Source organism: Bombus impatiens, unplaced genomic scaffold (genome assembly GCF_000188095.3).
Source record: "Bombus impatiens unplaced genomic scaffold, BIMP_2.2 scf_0548, whole genome shotgun sequence".
In the NCBI taxonomy this organism is placed as follows: domain Eukaryota; kingdom Metazoa; phylum Arthropoda; class Insecta; order Hymenoptera; family Apidae; genus Bombus; species Bombus impatiens.
In genome coordinates, this window is record NT_176967.1 from 1,024,279 (window position 1) to 1,049,623 (window position 25,345).

Here is a 25,345-nt window from a genome sequence, read left to right on the forward strand (position 1 = left end):
TACCCAGCCGCAGGTAGGTAACCAGTGTCCCTCGCGGCGAACGTCTGAACGAGTAAGTTGAATACCGCGCGCAGAAAGGACGCTCTTTTTTTCGATCCGAGGATCGAGATTCTCAGTCCCTGCTTCTTTTTAAAAGACGTTTCAACCTTATCGAGAGGGAGAAAGAGAGAGTCGAGACGCAGCACGGAACGTTGCGCGCTTTGAATAGACGACCGTCTCGCGAGGATCTCGAGTTTCAATAGCCGTGCCATGTCCGATTTCGTGACACCCGAAAGACGTGGAAGAAGAATACGAGACCGGGAGCTGCCTGACGCATAAAAGGAACGATGATTTTCAGCCGAGGACGTTTAGGAACTGCGCTGCACGAAGGCTGGGAAATCCTGCATCTGTCGCCTCGGAAACCACTAGGAAAATCTGTCCTTTTTCTCTGCGACCTTCGAGATACGAGCGCGAGACGTACGAGGACGCCGATCGACACGCTCCAACGGTTGATATCGACTAATAATATGCTGTCGCTTATTTCGACGCTCGTCGCTCGATCGGACGGTCCGCGGAATGCAAAGCTCGCAGTTGATCCGCTCGTAATTTACGAGCGAATGTTTTTCTCCTTTGGCTGGTCTCGTGGATTAACCGGGTTCCGGGAGCGTCCAAGTCCAAACGAGAAAGAAGAACGCGCGGCGCTGCGTCGATCGAGATGCCCGTCAAAGAAAAATCGATACGTTCGCGATTGAGAAAGGTCATGCGCGCGCGCGCGTGCCTTTCGATTCGATGGTTCGTCGGCGCGGTTCCGAATCGATCGCCGCTCATCGTTGCAATTCGAACGCGGTTGCTGTTGTTGCGACAGCGTTGGCGGCAACGGCGAAATCGGTGAATGCCGGGGCCAGGATAAAGGGAAAAAGATAGATGAGAGAGGGGGTAGGGGAAGGGTGCCGCAGGGTCAGGAAAGAAGGAAGGTGGAGCTGCGCGGCGGCCGAAGGGAAACGGCGGGAAACGGGAGAGGATCGGAGGGCGTTCACGATAATCCAGTCGATCCTCTTTCGAATTCTCCGTTACGAATAATAAACTCGCCGACAAAGTGGCCGACTATCCCGGCAGTCGACCGAGGATCGAGCATAGACGCCTTCCACGAACCGCTTTTTTCCGTTTCGACCTTCCACGCCGTAAAAGGAGAACCGAGCTCTCGAGGAAGGACGACCGCGCGCGAGGTTTACGCGCCTCTACGTCGCTTACCCGCATAGGCCGCACTGGCTTTTATGCTTTTTCGATAAAGATAAAAGATAGAACCATCTTTTCCCCATCTAGCCGATCTAACCAAGCTTCCCGATTTCGATTTTATTACGATAACGTGAAACGAGGCCGATCGCGATACAAACCTATGCAATTTTCAACTTATACGATACTTTGGCATCACGGCATTGCTGTTAACAATGGCGTTGCATTGTCCCGATCTCGACTACTTCGTTTCTCGTTCGTCCTATCGATACGAACCATCGATCGATACTCTCGCCCTTCGAGACTCTCGGTCGGTTTTCCGGTCGAACGAACATCGCCGCTTTACGCTAAACCTTCGCTAAAAGTCATCAGGTTTTCGAAACGTAAACGCGTTTATACCAGAAGACAATTTTGGATTTGACCACTCGGGCGAGAAAATACTAATCGTCGTCGTGCGGGTTAACCAAGTGCACGTGCACGATGAGCGACGAGGAGATTTCGACCTCGCCGAAGAAATAGACTCTCGTTTCGTGAACAGCCGTGTATACACATGCTGCGCGACATCCCTGCTCTCTCGCGTCCGGTTCTCTTTGAAAGAGATAACTAGGATAAGTGTATCAACTCCGCCGCCGTCTCTTTCTAATCTCCTTACCGTTTCCTATCTTTTTTCCCGTACTCTATTTTTACTTCGGCAGAATTTCGATTCTAGACGATTCGCTACACGACGTTTTCGCAATCCGATTTGTCGCTCTATGAACATGTAGAATGTAGACCGATCGAGCGCGTAGAAACGCGCTACCTATGCTGCTTCTTTTTGCAGCAACGACGAGTGAAAAATGGCTACTCACGAATCTCCGACGCATGGGTATTTCCGCTTACCGTTCGCTTCGAATCTCGTGTCGCGTTCGAGTTCGAGCACGCTTGGCTAGCTCGTGCGAAAAGACTTTTCGTCGTCCATGTGTCGTCTCGTTTCGATCCCTTACAATCGACTACGTGCAATTTCGTTCGATTACGACGACTCTTAACCTAGAAGTTGTAGGGGAGAAAAAACGATATAACAAAAGCAACGTTCGCTACGAGTAATTTTTCGAAAAAGAATCACGAATGTCTTCCGTTCGTGGAAACCGAAAGCGTCTAATCTTGGACTGGACGCGACGATGATGAATCGAGCGTACGGACCAAGGGCGATGCGAAATCGCATAAGCCTGCTCGTAGCTTATACGCACTATGTATATATATATATACATATACGGACCGACCAATCAAATGTGACCGAAAGAGACCTGTCTATGTTCTATATATGTATTTATTAATATCGATGTATATTAACGAAAGGCGATTACTTTTTCGCGTTTCAGGATTATGCTCCGTCGTAGTTTATTTAATTGGTCGATTCGATTGAAAAATAGGGAACCATAACGGAAGAACGAAGGGTTCTGAGTACTCGCGGGTAACGCAATTAGAGCAGAACCGGTCGCTGCTACGAACAACTTCTAGGGGAGAAAAGAACGTTTCTGTGTGTATTGTAGCGTCTGCTTTCTGTTTGGCGTCTCCTTTCGTTCGACTGCTGCTGTTCGAGGATAGCCAAAACTTACGATGTTTACGTAAACTTTACGAGAAGGAAAAACGAAACACCGATCTCTGCGTTCGTGTTGTCAGACACACCCATGAACGATGGAAGGAAGTTTGCGTAGTTTATGGTTTTTCGCGATTAAGCTTACCGAATGAAAGCTTACTGTCTGAACGGTCAACGGTAAAAGCTAACGCACGAAATGAACGCGTTTTCCGCGAACGATTGAAACTCGAAACACTAAGCTCGCATGTAGCGTCATCTGGCGCAGAAACAGTAAACTACGTGCAAAGTTTGTCCGACGCTTTATCGATGTTCGCTACAGCGAGATGCAAAAAGTCACGCATAAAAATTATATGTATGTATGTATTTCAGACGATAATTTGTTTCAGGATTATTAAAGAGAAAGAGAAAAAGCCAATGATGTGTTGATTTACATGTTTTCGGTGACTGGACCGTAGATATTTACCGCAATGGTTGTGTTTGCAGGTAATGCGATGCGCGAGATCGAAGCCCGCGAACCGAACATAAAGAGAAACGAATGTGCTGCTTGCGTGTTGTTCGGGCCAACGAACAACGATGGCCTCGGTTTCAGGGTCGTTTCGACTATTATTCGCTTGCATCGACTGACTTACCTCGCCTTCTTGTTCATTCGCATCATTCCCCCACCTCCTCTTTCGCCAGATCCTGACTTGCACTGTCTCCCAACTAGCCATACATCCTTTCGCCTAGCCTCGACGCTCTTGCTCTCAACGCTTGACTCGTCTTATTTCATCTTGTCACGTTATTACCATCTTTTGTCTCGCATCGTTTACCCTTTCTTTACCTCGTTTCGTCTTATCTCGTATGGTTCTCGATCCTCTTTCGATTATCGCAGACACGTCTCGTCAAATTTTCTTCCCTTTAAGATACGTCCAAACGAAAGTGCGTAACGCAACTTCTACTCGATTTTATAAAACGTACGAGTTCCTTATTGCGTTTTATATTCGAGTAGATTGTAGCGAGCCGATCGAAAAACAAATAGCGCTATTTTGAATCTTTAAGCGCGGCGACGCGTTCATCTTGCGAATACGTGCTTCGATACGAGGGCGCTACCTTCCAGACTTGTTACGATCGATGCTAGTGACATCTGCGAGAAATTGAGAGAGAATCGATTGGTTGCATTGAAAACTAGACCAATCGAAAAGTAACACATGTTCGAGATGTCGAACGAAGCAATGCGTTATTTTGTCCCTGGTGCGGATCAAGGAGTAAAACGTGTTGGGAAAAATTTGAGAGTATGTTGCGACTCGCTGTCGATCGAAAGGGATATTATTTGGTCGAGCATTTGGTAAAAACACGATGTTGCTGTCGCGTGAAAAGTTTTGTTACGCGTTCTACGACGAGAAGCTTGGATACGTAAGAGATAGAAGAACCGAAAAGCAGAATGCAAATGTCGCTATGAGCATGACGGCGAATCGCCTAGTCGTGCTTTTCGTTTTCGTGTCAGGAATTGCTGTTGCTGTCATCGGCACCTTACTGTCTCAATACATTCGTGGTTTCCTGAAATATTTACCGGGTAAGTTTATCCCAAGTTTCTGTGTAACTCGTACGATTTGTGCCAGCTAGATAGACCCTTTCGTGGACTGTCCAACTTCGGTACTTTGATAGTTATGGTAGTTATTCTTTTAGATCACGACTATCGTCATGTATTTATACCGCTGCCGACGGAAGGTGAGTTAAACGTGTACGACGAAGGTACCTTGGATTTAGCATTGCCAAGGACTGAGCTGCGTCATCAATTGGAAATTGAGAATAGCGCGACATCCACCGCGGAAGCTTTAACCTCGCTGTATCTGGCATTGGAGATGAAATTGTCGGGCAAACAAAAGAAAGCGATCAAATTGTTTCAGCATGCCGTGGCTTTAGCACCCCGCCACCCAGATATCTTGAATCATTACGGCGAGTTTTTGGAGCACACACAGAACGACGTTATCAAAGCAAACGAATATTATGTGCGTGCATTGAGTTTTCAACCGAACCACGAAGGTGCACTGATAAACAGTCAAAGAACGGCTCGAGTAGTCGAAGAGTTGGATCGAAGAATGCTGCGACGCATAGACGAAAAAAGAAACACACTGTCCACGATTCCTGACAACAATGCCGCCTTGATACGAGCAAAGAAGGAGGCTTATTTTCAACATATATATCATACAGTTGGCATCGAGGGGAACACAATGAATTTAGCTCAGACCCGGGCGATCGTTGAAACGCGTACCGCGGTTGCTGGTAAAAGCATCGATGAGCACAACGAGATTCTCGGCTTGGACGCTGCAATGAAATACATCAACGCGACCCTGGTCAATAGGATGGGATCGATTTCCATTAAGGATATATTAGAAATTCATATGCGTGTTTTAGGACACGTGGATCCCGTTCGAGGTGGTCAATTTCGACGTACTCAAGTGTACGTTGGTGGTCATGTACCTCCTGGTCCAGGAGATATCCATTATCTTATGGAAGAATTCGCGTTATGGTTAAACAGCGAAAGAGCTATTCGAATGCATCCAGTCAGGTATATAACTACTTATTTTCTCACCCATTTCCATCCTACACCATACCATCTGACCGAATATATCGCAAATAATCGTCGTTTACTTTCTTCTTTTCTAGATACGCCGCTCTAGCGCATTACAAGTTGGTACATATACATCCGTTTTCTGATGGTAATGGTAGAACGTCTCGCTTGCTTATGAACATGATTCTTATGCAAGCTGGTTATCCTCCAGTTATTATCCACAAGCAGCATCGACACACGTATTACGAGAATCTCCAAATAGCGAATACCGGCGATGTCCGACCGTTTGTACGATTTATAGCAGAATGCACGGAACAAACGTTGGACCTGTTCTTGTGGGCAACCAGCGAATTCTCTAGGCAGGTTCCCGCGCTTAGTCAAGATACCTTGTTCACCGAACGACGCGATACCATCGTTTTGGAGGATGACATGGCGACGGATAGCGTTACCAATGCCTTTGACACTGGCTAATAGTCTCGGTCGGCTTTTCCAATGTACGCTACACGTTTCCAAGTATCGTTAAACCAACGTTCGTTAAACCAAAGATCTGGATTCGCTGAACTATTCGTTTACCTCTGTTCCGTCTGCAACAACGCTCTTTGTATTTAAATTGGAAACTCGGTTTTGCGAGCCTCCAACCTATTCTCCTTGGAATTGCGAATGTTTGTCCTCCTTTTGCCTTTTGCTCCCATCTAACGAATTGAACATTCAGCCCGTTTCTACAGTTTTGTTACCTATGTCATTAAGTGTACATGGCCGCGCACACACTTTCCCTTTCGTTAACTAGATCTTTTCTTGATTTGTTTTCCTCAACGATCCGTCGACGTACATGCGTTCGCGATTACCGACGCATTTTCCCCCATACGACCCGGTATGCTTCCATTTATAATTTCTCTTGCTTTTTATCGTATGCGCCAAGACAGTCGAAAAACGGAAAATCGTGTGAAACCCAATCAAAGACTGTGATCTAATTTAGGAATATACGTAAGTTAATATTTAATTAGGCGAATTTTAAACATCGATATGGAATGTATGTTGAAAACGTCGCGTATAAATTTAAGGTCGGATGCGTAATCGCTACTCGCTGGTCGAGCTACTTGCGATACCACGTAAATACGTACGCGACTTTTAATAAATCCATTATTTTCTAAATCTTTACGTTGGTATATTCTTTTTACCATCATCTACGCAAAAACAATTAATGTAGTCAGTACGATAAACGAACTTGCCATTTGATCGGCTAGCTTTAAGTCGATTATAAATATACATATATATATATATAGTTTATTTATCAAACAACTGGGTTGGGTATATCGTTTGATACGCATATGACAAAGAAAGTGAAAGATTAAGACAAATAGCGTATCGTTTGTATCATTGTCTCTGTTCAATCCTTTGTTTAGTTTCGTCGGCAGATTTTTCTCCCTTTTTTTTTATAAAAAGTAGAGTATCGCCGTTGTAGCCTGATACGTTTAATGCCGATCGTAACGATGTTGCTGCCACTATCGTATCAAAGTATCCAATCCACCGATTCGAACGTTTTCTTTCTTATCTCGCTATTCGATTCTATAGTGCGATTAATAATAAGGCAAAGAAGTATTGAACGCTCGATTGCTACGAAACTTTAATTTTTGTACGTCTAATAAAACATTATTGACGCTTTGTTGGCGAAAGAAACGATACAGAGATAATTCCCATCGTTTTCAAGCGTGTTCGATCCAAATATGTATCACGAGTGAACAAAATCTTTACGCTAAACGTGCAAATCTCTCCTTTTTTTTTTTTTTAATGCGATATAACGATGTAGTTTTATCTATATAAATACATTTCTATAAAAATCATATTTAGCCAACAACGTAAGTTGACGACCTATCGATTTCACACACATTCGTTCTTCCCTCTATCTTCTCGCATTCGCTCATTCGCTCAATAGCATCGTACATACACGCATACACTCGCTCGTGCACATGCACATTCGTTCTCTCTTCGTTCCTGCTTGCCTGCTATGTCGTACTCGGTCCCACTTTCGATTAAATCCATAAAAATCGGATCGATCGCAAAACGCGCTGGACATCGTCGTTTTGGCAAGAAAAGACGCGCGCATGCATTCGTAAGTTCGCGAAGCGTGTCTGTGAAAATTCGCTTCACCGTAAAATCTGAAAACGGTAGGAACGAAACCAAACGACGGCAAGTAAGATAGAAATTGTTACATGGATTTTAAGATTCTCAAGTTAAAAAAAAGAAAAAATAAATAAAAACAGGCAAAATTGTAAAAAAAAAAAAGAGTACTCAAAAGCGAACAACGAAATGGTATACTTTTTGAAATCGCGTCAACTTGACATGCAGAAATTTAGTAATTTGCTGAGACTATGGTATACACAGGAATTAACGTTGTACGAAACTTGGTACTTACATTATAAACTTATTTCGCGAAACGCGTATACTAATCGCAAGGGTGGTGAAGGGTGGTCGCGATCGCTTACCATAGACGAGTTAACTTACAATTTCTGTCGAAACGTGGGATTCTTTAAATAAACTGAGATTTTTTTGATTAAGACAGGGACGATTACGATTAAACTAGATCTAGCAAAGTCAATGTTGAAAATACGCGTTTAACGAACCACGGCCGTACAAATACACGAGAGATTAGACGAATACGCGTATGCGGTATAAGAACTCTTCTTTTTTTATTTATTCCAACTTTTCGACGGAAAGAGAAAGTACTCTTTTTGACAGATGTACATTTATATATTTCTTCTAAAATTCGATCCATCTGAAATCGGGCAATTCAAGTTTGGCAATATAAATTAGGCGAGAAAAACCGAGAATCTTCGTCTAAAGTATCTCGATGAGAAACGAATCGAAAAGTTTGTTAGAAGGAAGAGAAGGATATGCTGTTCTTAAAGGATATCTTGTTTAGCGTGTTTCTCTTCTTTTAGACGCATGGAGGTAACACAAAACAGCTCATCTTGGATAATCGTAGACGCGCGTGCATTGATTCATTAGGTTTTCGGTTCGTACGTACGTACATACGATTGTCGATTTGATCGCACCCAGTGATCTGCGTATATGCGGATTTATCGTCCGACGAATGCAGCAGCATCGTTCAAAACGAACGCTAAGGAGACGTTAGTTACGAGTAAAATAAAGCGCGCGCGCGGGGCACGATCGATTCTGTACGTACGACGATACGTGCTATGATTTAGGTGCGTGCTGCATCATGAACAATTAGAAGAAAAAGCTAGCGATCGGAAAAGAGGAGAGAAGCAGAGGGAGAAAGACGGGCAAAAAGAGGAGAGGAAATACGGTAAACGATTTTGCGAAAGAATATGGACGGACGATGATCGTCTGTCGGCCACAGTTCATTTTGTTACTCGATATTTTCATTGTCGGTTCATTGTCGAGCATGTGAAACGTGAGTATATCGTGCTTTCGAATCATCGATGATCGGTCGCAAACCGAAGAGGAGAGGAAAAGGAACTTCGGTATCGTTAAACGGGTTCGTTTGCAGTTAAAGGAACGCGAATGGAAAGCTGATACGACGAGTCATGGTAACAGCGATGCTGAGAAAACAAATGGTATTCGAACGCTCAGATGGTTTACTGGTATTCTCTTTCCTTTGATTATGCCATCCTCACTCACTGCCATCCACCGCCATCGCCATCACCTTATCGTTATCGTAATCGTAAGATGCTTCTTCGTGCCCTCGTCTTTCCGTCTTTCTCTCTCGCTCATCCACTCGCTCGCTTACTCATTCGTTCCTTCATTCACTCGCGTTTCTCTCTTCCCCTCTCTCTCTCTTCACCCTCTCTCTCTCTCTCTTTGTGACGCGCGCGCGTAAACTAATCCACGTTAGTTATATCGTGAGTTACGAGTTCGCGTCATCTTCTGGCTGATCTGTTCTTCTTGCAACAATTGTCCACGAAACTGACTGACTTGATCGATTGCGGCGTTCAAGATATCACGCTGCTGCACCAATAGCTGTTCCCACTTTTGGGCATATTCTGCAACAAACAACACGTTTTCAGTGGTCGATTTCAGTGATTTGCCCTTTTGCAAAATAGCAAACGGAAAAGGATCTGGTGAGTTTGCGAATGAACGTAAGCACGACTCGGTATGAATTTGCCGCAGCGGCGGGGTTTACGTTTACGTTTTCATGCGTTTCGAAACGATCGACCCAAACATAACGATCGTCTGGAAATTTTCAGGCAAATTGGGCCACGCTACGAATCGAACTCGATCGATTACGTTGGCGTGTATTCAAAGCGTTCCGGTTACTCGGAAAATGCAACAATTCACGTACAGATTTCGTTATGTATCTTATGGAGCGAGGCGTGCCGCGTATTATTAGTCCATTTGTATCACAGGCCATAATAGTAGTAGTTAATGCGAAGAAAACAATGCCGTTATATCAAGATTCCATAAAACTAATATTTATTAACAGCTCAATGTGTATTGTACATATAGAGGAATTTTCGCGTTAGAATCAATTGCTCGGTTACTATCGCGATATTTTTAAAGATGCACGGAGATTCGTTAATCGGAGAAGAAAGGGCCAGATAACAGAAGGAAGAATTAGACAGGATAGAGTAGAATCGACGCGTAAATCGATATCGCGGCTTACCAGTTCGATGAACGGAAGAAAAAAATACACGTTGCTCTGTATCCGATTGTAATTACTGGCGCAGTAGTTTCTCAATCCAGTGCGTTCCGTTCAGTTCCGTGCTCGGCTTAGTGTCGTTTACGCTTAGGTACTACTGCCGATACGTATTTATATTATACATATATATTGCGATAGATTTATCGAAAATCGCGGCTTAAAAGCAAGCATTACTCTTATCGGAGACGTCGGCGATGTAGATGTAAATGTCGATGCGGTAATGATGCCTTCGCGAATCGTGACCCCTGAACGCGTAATTAGTACATATGTAGATCTCTGGTGCGGTATTAAAGTAAGCAACTTTTGACAGGCGACTTTATATATGATTTTGAATCGAATAATTTCGTACCGTCGGAAAACTGTTTTCTCTCTATCAGACGTCTACGTAAATAGAACCTCCTCAGGTTGGGCGACTCAAACTTTGTTCTTTTCCGTCTCAAATCTGCAAGGGTTTGTGACGTTACGTTCAAACGTGTCATTGTTGTTGCTGTTGTTGTTGTTGTTGTTGTTGCAGCTGCTGTTCGAGCCTTTGTATTCTTTTACAGATAGCTAAAAAACAATGATTTTTGGGCGCCGAACGCGCTCAATGACAACGCGTATGCCTCGTTTCTTGTTCCTATATATACATATTACGTGTATACATTTTTCCTTAGATTTTACGAGATTCGCTTCCGTATCGATTTCATTCTCGACCGAACAAAATTTCGCTGACTCGGCTTGTAAAAACAAACGTACTCGTCGCCAGCGGTTTGTCTAGTATCCGTGAATGAAATATCGGTTCAACTGATCGATTGAATGATATTGCAAACCGGTCTCTCGCTCCTTCGATTGTAACGTTAAAAGCTTCGCGTTAAAGCATAAAAGTAACGATATCGTCGATAGGATAGTATAAAATGAAAAATAAGGAAAAAAGCGGAAGAAGAAACATCGTTGGTCCCTTATAACGGATAAAGGTGCGCGGAAACAAAATACTTATGGCTCCTCCGTTCTTTTCACGTAAATGAAAAAGATCATGTACAGGCTGGGTAAGAAGATAAAGAGGATAACATTTTTAAAAAACGACAAAAGAAAATTAAAAAATTTGCAGGTGGATCGATCGTCGATCGGCGTACGAGATTTACGAACGTAGACGGTGGAGAGCGTGATTTCGTAGCGATCGATGATCGTCGATCGACTGTCGTCATCGTCGACGCGGTAGGAGGATTCGGAAGAGCGTCGTGTTTCACCGAGGGTGGGTCGGTTCTCTTCTTTGTGGTCGTTTCGTTGACTTCGTTTCGACGAATTTGCGTTTAGATCGTCTTGTTCGATAGACTCGTCTCGTTGATAACGCTGATCTTCCTGCCCGTGTTCGCGAGTCAGCCAATTCCGCCGTGACGTATTAAGTGGCATTGTATCGCGTTTGGAAAGATTCGCGAACGATCGACGATCGGGCCAACGTGTCGCGTCCTCCTTTCTGTCGCCGCTTTCATCGTCCAAGTTGAATTTATCACCGTCAAACAGTTTCGTCTTCTTTGCTGTCTTTTCATCGTCGAAGGCATCCAAGTTGTAATTATAATTAGAGTCGGCCACGACGTTCATCTCGCCGAAACGACGCCTCTTGGCATCGCTCGTTTTCTCACCGAGAGGCGAAGAATATTTTTTGACGCCGTCTCGATTGAAAGTGCCAGACCAATGATATTTTTGTACGCTCTTTTTCCCACCGGTAGACCGTTTGTATCGTTGCGCGCGGTTCACTGTCCGAGCCCAGTTGTTGCCGTATGCAACGGAATACGCGTGCAAACTGTTCTTCTTCGAAACATTTTCGATGCACGATACACGTGGATCGATACCGGCCGTGTTCGCCGCGACGCGCGTCGTTCGAGTAACGTTCAACGATTCGTAGTCGCTATCGCACGAACTCGTGTCATTTTGACACTCGACCTCGTCCTTCCAAGGAGATTTTAACGAATTCTTTGTCGTTGTATCGACGAGTTTATTTAGGTTGGACCACGCGTCACCGCCGGTAGAGTCGCGGTTATCGTTGTCTACTGGCTCAGCCACCATCATCGTTGTCGTTGACGTTGTCGTCGTCGTCGTCGTTGTCCTCTCGTCCTCTAAGTTCGGTTCTAACGGGCAGCTTGCCTTTGCCTTATCTTTACCGCGTGAATCTGTCGCAAAATTCCACATACACAATAACGCTTGGTGCCCCACCCTTTTTGCTCCTCGTGTTTCACCGTATTAGGTTCTGTCGCGGGGTACCGAGACATTGTCCGATCGATAAACGGGTACGAACGAGAGACCGAAAATAAAAGTACGGTAGCGCTCGTAGTATAGCTTTTTGGACAGACGGACGCGACGAGGCGAACAGGCATGCGTTATCGTGTCATCGAAAAATCGTTAAGAAATCGAGAATTAAAAGGAGAGAAAAAACAAAAGAAAAAAAAAACAAAAAAAGAAAACGCAAAATGATAAACAAAGCAGAAGAGATCGATCCGCTTAAGAAACGAAACGAACGGAAGTATAGAGAGGAAAGATATTACGCATGCAAAAGAGAAGAGAGACATTTGCATGTCGGAACAAGAGGCGTAAACTGAAGTTGAAAAATTCTGAAAATAGAAACGATTACGCGTGCGTACATGCGTACGTAAATGCGTGTGTGCGTGCATTTGCGAGTGTGTGTGCGCGGACGCGGCCGGGAGAGCGAAGACACGCTCGAATACAAGGGTTCGGAATCAGTTGAAACAAACGCGGAAACGCCGTCTTACCTTCTTGGTCGTAATCAACTTCGTGGGTCGTACTGAACACATTACGCGCGCCATCCAGGAATCTGGTCGTATGGTCCATGACCATTTTGTGCGTGTCTAGGACTTCCTCCTCCAACATTTGCAGTGCAGATACCGCTTCGTGGAACGTGTAAAGGTCTTGTGAAATCTCACCCTCCTGTTGAAAAAAAAAGAAAAAAAGAGTCGACCGAGTAAGTGGAAGAACCGGTCCGTCTCGAAACTCGGAAGCCCGAGCTGACGCGGAAATTCTATTTTTTGTCTTACGTTCAGAGACCGAAGCTGTGCCAAATCGCTATCCGACAATACGCTGTTGTTCGACTGTTCCTCGATCTTTAATTCCCGTTCGTCGTCCGTCGGGGAAACTTTCATTTCCGTTGGATCAGTCGCGGCCAACTCCTTCACTCGATCCGCATATCTGAGCGTGTTCAACGAATGTTCGCAAGAACTCATTCCCGGACTGATCATAGCTATCTGCGAACAAGGGAAGAGCGGTGGTAAGGACGTGCGCGGTTCGTTTAAATGGATCCGCTATGCGAGAAACGCGAATCTGTTACCATGCAAGTTTTCGACTTTTCACCGATGAAGCTGTCCCTCAATACTTGCGTCAACTTGCTAGCTCTGAATGGCAGATGCGTTCCTTTGCGACTCAACGCGCGGATACATTCTTTTAACGCCAACAGTGACTTGTTGATCTCGGCACCCTCCATACCTGTGAACAACGCGATCATCTTTGCACGCGTTTCATCGGTGGACCTTCAACCCGCAGATAGAGGAAATTACGCGAAACTCACGGGTTTGTCTGTTGGCGGAAGACGTGTCTGCTCCCCTCTCGTTACCAGCAAGATCGATCAGAGAGAATTTTCCGTGAACCTTGAGCGTACCCGGTATCCGTGCTGTGATTTGGAAAACGGCATGGGATCGCGACGAGTTGGAATTTGCACTGGTTTGACCACTCGTTCTGGCACTGTTTCCGTGCTGTATCAACTTCAACACTTCGTCGCAAGTCTCCACCACCTTTTCCGTTAATCCGAGTATTTGCACCTACGGGACGGGAAAAGATAGAAACGAGCTAAACGGGAAAAGAGAACAAGTAAACGCGTATAAGCGTACCTGTTGCTTGCCATCCTCTAGAACGCGCAGCTTCTCTTTGTCCTTCAATAGATCGAACACCTTGCCAGAGTAGATTTCGAAAAAGCTCGCGGAAATGACCAGATTCAACGGACGATACTTAACAAGCTTGAGGCATTTAAACACATCCTTGGCTACCATCGCGTATATGCCTCTTTTGCAATCCTGTGTCTTTCCGTTAAAATCGCCTCCCATGGTATGCGTTTTACCGCTTCCCGTTTGACCGTAAGCGAAACACGTGGCCATCCCACCTTCGAAAATCGTTTGCACCAGAGGTTTAGCAGTGTACTTGTAGACGATCTCGTTGTTGCAAGTTTCGTCGAACGCGTAATCGAATCGAAAGATTTGGTTCTCCAAGTATTTGGTTAGATCGACTTTGGCTTTCGGCTCGTGAACCACCATCTGATCTTTGCTAGGCACGCTGATCACATCTACCTCTTTGCGCGCGATCTCCTTCTTGTTCAACGGACGCTTTCTGACGCACACTGTAATTTGATGGTCCTCCACGCTATCCGTTTCTCGAAGGGGCCTGAATTCGATGCTGTTCTGGTATTCCCTGTCGACGGAAAGACGTCAACGGTCTTGAATGGTATCACCCGAGAAAAGAAAGAATCGGGACTGACCTTATCATAGCAAGAAATTCCCAATTCGGATTACCAGGATCCAAGTTCATCAGAGCTTCCTTCTCCTCCTTCAACTCCGCTTGCCTCTGCCTTCTTTCCTCGCGGTTCTTCTTCAGCCTCTCGACCTCTTTGACCACATTCGACCGTCTAACTCGCCCGTTGTCCGCTTGTACCTGTTGTTGCTGCTGCTGCTGCTGCTGAGACTGTAGCTGTTGTTGCTTTTGCTTGGCCTGCGCTGCCATGGAGGCATTGAAGGAAGCGGCCGTTGACGTAGGTGTCGGTGGGATGTTCTCCAATTCTCGGCGGCTCGTTAATCCAGCCACGGAATCACCGTGTCCATTCACAGTGACACCGGGTGGCATTATATTGGTTGGCCGACCCGTTTGTCGCGACAATTGTCTGTTGGAACCCGCTGCAAAGTATACATCAGTCGCGTGATGTGTTCAAGTTTCGGGGTCGAATCGAACGAACGTGTTCGCGCAGTCTGCTCGGTGGACCGACTCTCGCGGGAAAATAAACAAAATTCAGACGCGATAGCGCGTATCGAGAGAATCGCGCGTGTGTGTGTGTGTGTGTTACCGTGTGCTGAGACCTGCTCCGAGATGGCTTCAACCAATTCCTCGGTCTTCCCATCCTCGGTGCCGTTGATCTTATTTTTTCTTCCGAAACAGTAGCCCAACGGATCGAACCTCATGGCGATGACCGCGGTGAACGAGGTGAATCGACAGAAAGAATAGACGGAAAGAAATGAAGGAAGAAACGAGGAAGGAAGGAAAGACGTGTGTACGTCTGTGAATGGGTGAGGAAGAGGGAGAGGGAGAGAGAGAGAGAGAGAGAGAGAGGAAGAGAAAGTAGACGAGAGTGTAGAAGAATGGAAGAAACGTAGGCTCGAATCGCACGACCCGATTATATACTCTGTTCGTTTAATACGTAGCGCATCGTCCGTCGAGGTCCTTGCCCTTGCGTGCCTTTGCATACGGCGCAAGAGCATCGATAGTTTGGAGCGTGAACACTCGCGCACCGCCGCTCGTTGCCACTGGTGGTGCTTCTTTTACACGACGCTGACATCGCTGTTACACCACGCGTACTTCATTCGCCATCGCTTGGCAAATCGATCCGTCCAGAGTTAGTGACCACGACATAGTAAACGCGGCGCGAAACGATCGCAACACGACGAAACGCGCGTGAGAACGTTGCATCGATCGCCGTTGACCAATCGTGCAAAAATAAACGACATTTGCGTTCGCGCGACATCAGCTCGATCGATTCGTCAGATTAACAAACGATAACGCGACTTCTCTTATTCGTGCAAACCATCATACGTACGTAACGTTTGCCCGCGTACGACATACCTTTTACTGGAATCGACGGCTTGGTTGAATGCTGAAAAAAGAAACAGAAAACATATCGTAACGTCGTCAAAGAAAATTTCAATACGAGTTATTCAAGTATTACATAAAGTTCAATATTCTGTAATTCGATGGTGTTCGAAAATAACCAATGATAAGAGAGATGAGTAAATAAATAAACGAATACAATGAAAGGAGATGGTAAGTTAAATAAAACGTTGGTCGATGGTCGAGCGTGGGTATAATACGTCGTCTAAAAAACGTTGACCGAAAAGCGAGTGCAAAATGTACGAATCGAAATCGATAAAACGTAATTCCGTACGTACGTGCATACGTACAACGCCGTAGTCGGAACAGAATCGATGCTTCGCGGTAAAAAGCAAAGGAAACGTAAATCGAACGAACGTGGTAGAAAAGAAAGCGAGACGAGACATCGGAATTTGACGGGCGTCAAACTCGTTGTTCGACGTCCGACGTTCGATCGAACGAAAGGCACGGTAATGCGAGTACGCGAGAAGCGAGGAAATGATAGGAAGCGTGCGTGGGACGACGACGACAACGACGACAACGTCGTTTTAGAACGAATCGCAATGTTCCGACGAGAAACGAGCTTAAAAAGAAGGAAACGCAAAATAAGGTGAGGAAACCGGTATCAGGCGCGTGGTTGTTGGCGACAGAGGTGGCGCGGTGTATCGAGTGCGATCGATCCTCGAAACGTTGCAAAGTAGCATAGAGAGAAGGGAATGGAAAATAAACGGGGAGGGAGAGAAAAACGCTGACGTTAAAGCTGAGTTTACATCAATCCAGTTACTGGATCAAGCGATTACGTTCCAGTTCTTTGACTGAAAATAGGTTCGTGTCTACGGTATTCCAGTCTCCTTTAAACAGACGAAGCACTGGAAAATCGTTGGTAAATCGTCGTGACAATGAATGCACCGTACTACGCTTCAGTCAGCACTGGTTATCGAGTCGTCTACGCGACTCCAGTAACGTTGGAATATCGTGTTCTCGATGTGATTCGAAAAGTAAACTTTCGATCTAGGAGTTGGACTGGATTGCTCGCTGGGATAACGACGTTGTACTGGAATCGAAACACTGTTTGCCATATTACAGTTACGATCCAATGCTGGACTGGACTAGTGGACCGCAATGCTACTGGACCGATGTAAATCTCTAACTTTACGGCAACGAGAGAAGGAGGATAAAACAAAGTAAAGCCGAGCGTTTACGTGTGAGTGCGTGTGCTTTAAGGATACAGGAAATACAAAGGAGTATCAGGGTGGGAGGAAAGGAGCGTGGGTTTCGCGCGTTTACCGAAAGAGCAGTAACGACTCGTACAGGAAGCGTTGCGGATGCAAGGCCGTTTCTTGCGGTATGACCGCCGTGCCGTCCAAGGGAGCCCTCCTCTTGGTTCTCCGACTCATCCACCCCCTCGTCCTCTTCGCCCGAAGAATCCTGCTTTTCGTTCGAATTTGATGGCGCGCGCGATTTCAATCGAACACGTAATTCGAACCAGATACGATTCGAAGAGAAACTACGACCGCGACGATATTAGGAGGGGGCGGAGGAGGATCGACGAGCGTGAATCGTCGAGAAGAAGTGGTGCCGGTAGAGATTGCGGGAACGCGGGACGATGACACGACGATGCGAGGTCGTATTGGGGGATGCGATCGGTTTCGGACGGGAGAGACCCGATATCGGTGATGATCCATCGCAGACCCAAATCCGTGATAATGAGCAGCGTCCATGGAGGAAAAAAAGATGTAATCGTGTTAGTAGGAGGAACGACGCGAGAGTCGCGACGTTGAACGTGGTCGCACGCTCGATCGGTAGCGATTCGACGCGAGCCGCGCCAAAGCTACGAGACACGTGTCTCTCACCGAAACAACGAACGCGGATGAGAGGTTGCCTAAAGACACTACGTACGCGGAAATTGAAATTGCTCGATCACGTGCGACGTAATTCCAACGTGTACACGATGGAAACGCGATTTCGTCGTTTCTTTTCTTCTAACTGTTGGTTCGTCTTCCGTGGTTGTCGCGCGCTGTTTGAAAGAGAAAGATCGCTTGATAGATCGAAGGATCGCGCGATACGTACCCTTGCTTTGGAAATCAACACGTGATTGTTGATCTGCGAAGGTGGTTCCATGGTCTTTTGATTCGTCAGGTCGGGATTTAAGGCGACGATCGCGTCCATCTCGACCTAAAAGCGAAACAGACAACGAAAACGTTAGAAACGTCGCGCGTACTGCATGTCTCGCTCGTTCTCGCGCGAAGTACCTCTTTCCCTTTGGTCTCTCCTCTTTCGAACCATTCTACGGTGACGGTGCGCTGTTCCCAATTAATGCCGGAAACGACTGCCGAGTGGACACGACCTGGAACAAATACGAATTCAGCGTAGTTTGTCGGCAATTCGAGGAACTTTCCGCTAAAGGGAATCGCAGCGAGGGATTTGCACGAAGGACGCGCGAGTCGATCGAATTGGATTCGAGTATCGGTCTGCAACGTAAAACGGGAGAGTAAGAAACGAAGAATGCGGTTTTCCCCTGTTTCGGCACGATGCTCGTGTACGCCTGATCACGAGCTTTAAACTCGCAAAGTTTTAAATCGATTAAGGCGAGGGAAATCGTTTCTTCTCGTTTCGCATGGTTATTCGATCGAGGACGCGTCGATCTCCAGACTCGCGGAGATATCCAGCGAGGTAACGTGTTCATAGATGACGTAAGAGCGGATAAAAGGTAAGGTTCGGCGAGGCGTAAGAATCTCGCGACAGGCGTCCTTATAAGGATGCAGCGCCCACGTGTACGCGAGTCGCTGCGAATCGACCACGCGTCGTCGTTCTATTCGCTTTTCATTTCGATTTCGAATTTCGGGCAAGGTCTGTACCGCGACCAAACGGCCTATTTCGGCGCTAAACGCCAGTCATTCGTTCACTCGTCGACTCACGAGTAGTCGCGAGGTATATACGCGTTAAAGACAAATCACGCCAAAGGCAAAATCGTTATATCGCTCCATGCCGATGATTCTGGGGTAAGAAAGTAACGCGCCGTTCCCCACAGTCCGTTCAATATCAAAAGGTGTCGTTGTCTTTGCCACTTTGCGACCAGATTCTTTCAACTTTGAACAATGTCTCTATTCTTTGGTAATACTGGCAATAAAACGATCTCGTAAATTACATAACAGTAATAACAATAATACCCTCGTGCATCCTCTAAACACGTATCATCAGCACCGTATTGTTCGGCAACTTCGAGTCGCTTGCCGAGGTCGGTTCTTATCGAGCCCTCCACCCAGTCATAAATTATGGTAAGACTAAATAGCGACGACTGTGTGCCATTATATCGCCTCGAAAATGCGTCGTCGCTAACATACGTATAATATACGCGACGACCGGGGACCTGGCCACTTGTTGCATCGCCATGCTGCGTCGAGCTGCGTTTCGATCGCGAGTACGTCCTACACGGTATCCGTTAAATACCTGTAGACAGCGTGTAATGCTCTTAACGACTCGTAACGAGTCGTAATGTTGGATCACGATTGAAGATAATGGAATTTGCGTTTGGGAAATTGGCGAGCCGCGCGAGAATCGCAACGAATCGAAGATCGAAGATTCTTGTCGCGCGTAGTCGTACGCGTATTCCTATTTATATGGGCGGGTGCAAGCTATAAATATTATTACCGTGGCCGAGATTGGGTCACCGATCCGCTTTCTTCCTGCAACTGTACGGGCGCTTTTCCAACTATCGCTAACCGTTCTCGGCGGACACTACTGCGACGTCGATCGTCGTTCACGATCGCGTATTCCTCGATCGAACGTAACGACCAACGATCGTTTCTGGCCGCTACGATGCGGCCAACCGACTCTCCTTTCTTGGCGAACGATCTGACTCATTCACCGAGAGAGCGCGAGTAAATAAAATAGCGCGTTGTTGGTTCGGCGCAAACCTTCTCGCGACCAGGGTATTCTTCGAAAACGTCGATTGCATTCGATCGGGGAAAGACCGTGTCGCGGAAGGATTCACGAAGTACCGATGCATCGTGACGAACGTATTTCTAGGGACATCCGTGGAGTTGCGAAGCATTCAAAGTGCGTAAGGAGGGATGCAACTAACGATTCGAAAGAGACGACGGCATCTCTTGTTCTGGTCTCGTTGCATTACGAGTTACATCGGTCGAGAGGAGCCCAGCGCGTTCGCGGTGAAAGGATATCCGTACATCTGCCAGCAGCGGAATCGCTGGTATCGAGACGCGATCGTCGTATGGTAAGGAACTGGATGATCGGCGACCGAACGAAAGATACGACCGCGTGGTCTGTCGCATTGGTTCACACCGGCGCGGCGCGACGTGACTAACCCCGTACTCGAAGCAAGTTTAAAAAAAGGAAAAAAGAAAACAAATATAGCGTGAAAAGGTCAGCAGTCGGAACGCAAGGGCAAGAACTTGCACTTATATAGACTTGCGTATCGCGACTATTTGCTCGTTTCTCGGTAGCTATCGTGTATGTGCATCGCGATGCCCAATGCCCATCTACGTGAGTAGGCAACGTATGTATATCGATGTATGTAGTTGGCCAACAGGAGGATGCGACGTAATATACGATGCGCGACATGCGGCGTGCAGCGGCTGCACGAGTAAGGGTAAGTTGTCCGGTTCGTTTGCTAGATTCACTTGTATCAACGTACTATCAACGACTTTCGTCTCCGTGGGAATAGTTGATCGCTGTACCAACGTGCGAATCACGACGAATCGGTGTATCACGGTAAAAACGTGTGCGCGGCGCGGAGCGGCGAAAACGGTTACACGATGACGACGACGACGACGACGACGACACCGACGATAATGACGAGAGAAGTGGCTCGCATATTCGTTGTATACGGGAGAAAACAAAAAAGGGGAAATAAACGGGTCAAGCGGTGTTCGATTTTCGTTGGCAGTAGATAACGAAAGTGCGAGGCATCGCGCACGCGATCGGCTGTCTGAAAATGTCTAAAAATACTTTGGCAAGATACGTTACTCACCGTCTGTCCTCTTGATATTTATACTGTTGCCGGTCTCAATGTTGTACATGCCGTGGTCCATGGTCATTTAGTCGTGTTCTCACGCCGTGGCTATGATCGTAAGACGGCCGGTTTTTCACCGGATCGAACACGACAGCGATGAAGAAGACGACGACGACGATACGACGCGACGTCGATGATGTTGACGCGAGAAAAACGCAGCGATTCTCGGGCAACAGAAGCCTTACGAAGACCGTGTAGTTTACGAGACTTCGAAATCCGACCGTTGACAGTTACGCCAGCGTTCGCGTTCAAAATCACGCGGCTGTGCTGCGTTCCTCTCCGCCGTCGTAACTCGTACTTTTCCCTTTCCGTCACCGCTGCTGCTACCGCTGCTGTTATCGTTTTTCTGCCCTATTTTGCTGGTACACGGTGTCCCGTGCTTTATCCTCGCTGCTGTTCGTTCTTCTCTTTGTCGCAATCTTAACCGCAGTCCCAGTCTCGCTGTCGTTGTCCACCACCTCTTGCCGTTGTGTATTTTCACGTCAGGGACGTCGCCGATTGTGTCCAAGGCACGCCCGTTTTGCGAATTCTCGTTTAAACGGTAGCTCGTGTAACCCGCGCGACAGTACGCTCTCTTTCCACGAATTTTTAACTACGCCAAAACGAAAACGCAACGACTCGAAATTACATTCGAAGATTCGTTGAATTTCACGAACGAGATGTTTCCGGGATTTTGTGCCGGGATACTGCCAGTGTCCGTTATTGACAACGGAAAGACTGCGAGCGCCAACTCTCGGTCGACCATTACTGCCGCGACATCTGTTACTGTGCACATACCTCTTTTCGAGCAGCTGCATTCTCCCTCCATCTATTGGCAATTTCGAACATCGCCCCGTCGGCCATTTTCTCCGCCTGATCTTAACCACTTGAAAATATCTAAACACGATCAGGTCGGAGATAAAAACCAGACTCCGGACGTGAAATTGAAACGTAGCGATAAATATCGGTGGCCTGCTGTTGCGGAACACCAGATATCTTAATTTTATCCTGAATTTTAACTCGTTTTATTTTTATTCCTTTACGTATAAGATACAAAGATGTTTTATTTATTTGTCGCTGTAGCGATTGGTCTTCGTAGCAGACGACTGTTTTATTCGAATCGAGGTGCCTGCGATTATTTCGGAAACACAGCTTGCCTCACTAGTGTTTTTAATTCCTCCAAATCTAAATCGTCGTCCCCTTTGAATCGATCGACGATACGTTTCATTCTAAAATCAAACACTCTCGATAATTACATATTTTACGATGCTGCGCGTACGAACTATTTTACCTATCGATACGGCAATGAATACTCGTTGGTAAATCGTGTTCTTTTATCTTCTGGAATACCTGCGATTGATCGAATTATAAGTATATTCGTATAATCCTGTATATAGTATAATCGTGCTTAATTACCAACAACCCTCGCTTAACAACGTCTTCTTCCAGTTCCGCGATTCTCGCTACGTAATGCGCGAAACTGCGCTTTGTGCTACCGTTGGTCAGACGATAGAGAAAAGCCAGTGATTCATCTTGGTCGATCACGCATTCGAACGTCTGTATTCCAAAGGAAGGAAAAAATCGAAAGGGAGAGAAGAGGAAAGGGAAGAGAGGGGGTATACGAGTACAAACTATCGACAAAGATGTTTTCTCTCACCTGAGTCTCGATTACAGGAGTTTGAGGCAATAACGCAAGTACGTTATACGCGTGCGTCGCGGCAAACACGTGAGGACAGTTCGAACCTCTTTCGGCGAACGTGTTCAGTACGGCTGCAACCAGCGACAATCCGCTAATTTCGGACGTTCCTCTGTCTAATTCGTCCGATATTACGATCGAATCTGATGTAGATGCGCGTAGAGCCACGTTTATCTGAAATGCAAACTCGTTTTTTTCGATTCGATCTAGGGAAACGTACACCGCTCGCCTACCTGCCGAAGATTCTGTAGAAACGAACTGGCGTTCAGTCCGATGCTTTCTGTGTTCGACATTTGAGTCAAAACACGAGATATCGTCCCTATCGTCGCGGTTCTTGCAGGAACGTAACAACCTATATGAGCCATGAACACTACGAGTCCGATCTGTTTTAGGTATACGCTTTTGCCGCAAGAATTTGGCCCTGTTAAAACTTTGATTAAACTTGCACCTTGCCCCGAACGTATGTCGTTTGGCACGAACGTCGTCGCGCATTCCATCAGCGGATGCCGTCCTTCGACCACATTTATGATCTTTGACTCGGTCACGTTTGGTCTGACATAGTTATAATCGCGCGCCACTTTGTAAAACACCAATAAACTATAACGATCGAGCAGTGCGTGTTAACCATCGAATTGTTTGTACGACCTTTGCTTGCGATTACGGGTACTTACGTGTCCAATTCGGCGCACAGTTGAATCGTGCGTAAAATTGTTCCTGTGTGTTTCTTTATGTATCGTATTAACTTTTGTACGATATGATTCTGCCGAACGGCTATTTTCAATATGATATCACCCACGGTCTCGTCTAGTTCTAGAATAAACCAGCCGAATGAGAATGAACAAGTGTAAAAGCTTGGTTCGTAAAAGCGAAACAACGAGACACCGACCTTTCGCCGAAGAACTTTTGTAATAATGCACCTGATTAATGCTGAATTTGAATTCCAAACCAGGGTAAGTAGCGTCTTTCGTCGGCGGAGTCGGATTCCACTCGTTTATCGCTAAAACGTAGCCAATGTTTGGCAAATATAGCATGTTACAACCGGTGACAGAAGATGGAAGATGCTCTCGCATGTCTTTCTCTCCCATTTGCGTAAGCAATTCGGGCAGAGTACGTCGCACATTATTCACTGTGAATCAAGAGGCTCTGATTACGATTACGATTAACAATTCGTAGAAACAATCAAGATAAATCTTGCACGCACGTTCGTCCAGCAAGGGGTCGACATTCGGTTTAACCACCAGCTTGCTCTCGCGTCTGCTCTCGCCAAAATCCACTATGTATTCGATAAAGTACTTAACGTATTGCATCTCGCTCGTGATACTTTCGGCTATTTGCCTAAACAGTTCTATTCGTCCTGCGTATTCTTCGCATATGTCCGCGATACAAATTACGTGCGAAATGGTCTGAAAAAGCAAATGAAATCGTTTGACTGATCGAGCAAGGCGCAAGGATCGTTCGCATATTGTTTATAACTGGATTCAGCAACTAAAGGAATCGGAACAAAGAATCGAACCTTGTGCAATTTGTACCAATTGGATGGCTTGGCTTGCGGTCCGGAACAACAGGCAAGCACGGTGTTGGTCAAACGATATACGTGCCTTAAGCAAGACGATAAATTCTCGACAACGCTCTGGTTCTTCGAATTCAGAAAAAATTCGACAGCGTTTAATCGTTGCTCTAATACGGCGATGTTCCGCGTCGGATGATGTAGCGTCTTCCTGCGGTTACAGATACAAACAAAAACAATAGGACAACCGGGTGTCTCTCGCGAACATACGCAACTAACAGTAGATAAACTAGAATTTACCACAGAAATTGAACTCCCGGTCTGGAATGGCAATAACGATTCAGTAACGAGAATAAACTGATTCCTTTCATCGTTGTACTTGTTTTGCCAAATTTAAAAAGACTCGGGTGATCTCTGGCTTGGACGATATTCAGCGCCTTGTAAGTGTCTTCGTCCATTATGACCAAATCTCGGCTTGTTCCGCAAAAATATAAAACCGAATAGAATGGAAAAAATTGCGGACGATGAGAGAGTGGAAGGAACGTGATTTCAACTTACAGGTTGAGGTAATTAAGCGATACGAAGGACGGTTTTCCGGACGGATCCAACGCGATATTGTTCCAGTGTTTGTCAATGAACAGCAAGAGCGAACCCAACGCGTGTATCATCGCGCAGCATTTAAAATTGAGTATAGTATTCAAAAAGGTTAGTCTGTCCACGTTATTGGCGTTCTTCGGCTCCGAGTCGAGTCGAAGGCATCTCACCCTGTGAGAACACCGTTCGTAGTTATGCTCCTTTTTGCAGGTTACTTTCAACACGGCGTTACGCACGGTACCGCGCGAATCGAACGAATTCGTTTCCTCGTTCGATGCTTCCGTCGTCAATATCTTTTTTATAGCATTGGTAAAAGCAGCGGGTGCCGCAGCGTTCGTAATCACGTAACGGGGCAAACATTGCCTATACAGAGCATTCGTTACGTCGAAACGTTCAACGTCGTCCATCGTGTCTTCCAAAATGAACAGTTCGGACGTAACGATGTTATAATAAGCGGCGCCAAGATGACTGTTGTTCCAAATCATCGATAGAATTATCTGGGGAAAGAAAGACGAAACACTTAACGCGCAGCTTTGATCACCGATTTGTTCGATTCGACGTTTTCGAAAAAGGAAAAGGAGATAGAACAGAAATTTCGATGAGACGTGCCTCGTCCGTGTCTTCGAAAATGGCCGTGTCGACTGGAGGG

At 46.1% G+C, this 25,345-nt stretch overlaps 3 protein-coding genes across 11 annotated transcripts; 1 reads left to right on the top strand and 2 right to left on the bottom strand.

Annotated features, from left to right (window-relative positions):
* Positions 1-3,948: 3,948 nt before the first annotated feature.
* Positions 3,949-7,180, top strand: LOC100743988 (protein adenylyltransferase Fic). Of its 2 annotated transcripts, none has more exons than XM_012388384.3 (3): positions 3,949-4,340; positions 4,442-5,336; positions 5,435-7,180. In XM_012388384.3, exons 1-3 carry the CDS (start codon positions 4,124-4,126, stop codon positions 5,808-5,810), a joined length of 1,488 nt encoding a protein of 495 aa, XP_012243807.1. In that variant the 5' UTR covers positions 3,949-4,123; the 3' UTR covers positions 5,811-7,180. The 2 variants fall into 2 exon arrangements, with proteins under 2 accessions (XP_012243807.1, XP_003491420.1); XM_003491372.4 differs by having other exon boundaries at positions 3,951-4,340; positions 4,454-5,336.
* Positions 7,045-21,628, bottom strand: LOC100744100 (kinesin-like protein KIF2A). Of its 8 annotated transcripts, none has more exons than XM_033322016.1 (13): positions 20,879-21,621; positions 18,141-18,235; positions 17,959-18,063; positions 17,176-17,316; positions 15,865-15,895; positions 14,513-14,924; positions 13,872-14,445; positions 13,553-13,802; positions 13,316-13,470; positions 13,026-13,232; positions 12,744-12,918; positions 10,349-10,441; positions 7,045-9,343 (listed from the first exon to the last, which is right to left on the bottom strand). In XM_033322016.1, the coding sequence occupies exons 1-13, from the start codon at positions 20,943-20,945 to the stop codon at positions 9,192-9,194; spliced, it is 2,457 nt and encodes an 818-aa protein (XP_033177907.1). In that variant the 5' UTR covers positions 20,946-21,621; the 3' UTR covers positions 7,045-9,191. The 8 variants fall into 8 exon arrangements, with proteins under 8 accessions (XP_033177907.1, XP_033177909.1, XP_033177910.1 ...); XM_033322017.1 differs by lacking the exon at positions 7,045-9,343 and adding an exon at positions 10,048-10,244 and having other exon boundaries at positions 20,879-21,622; XM_033322018.1 differs by lacking the exon at positions 10,349-10,441 and having other exon boundaries at positions 20,879-21,620.
* Positions 21,218-25,222, bottom strand: LOC100744216 (mutS protein homolog 5-like). The gene is made up of 11 exons (XM_033322020.1): positions 24,661-25,222; positions 24,403-24,576; positions 24,109-24,313; positions 23,797-23,998; positions 23,482-23,721; positions 23,267-23,405; positions 22,829-23,192; positions 22,557-22,769; positions 22,316-22,456; positions 22,191-22,249; positions 21,218-22,128 (listed from the first exon to the last, which is right to left on the bottom strand). Exons 1-11 carry the CDS (start codon positions 25,179-25,181, stop codon positions 22,035-22,037), a joined length of 2,352 nt encoding a protein of 783 aa, XP_033177911.1. The 5' UTR covers positions 25,182-25,222; the 3' UTR covers positions 21,218-22,034.
* Between the last annotated feature and the right edge of the window lie 123 nt (positions 25,223-25,345).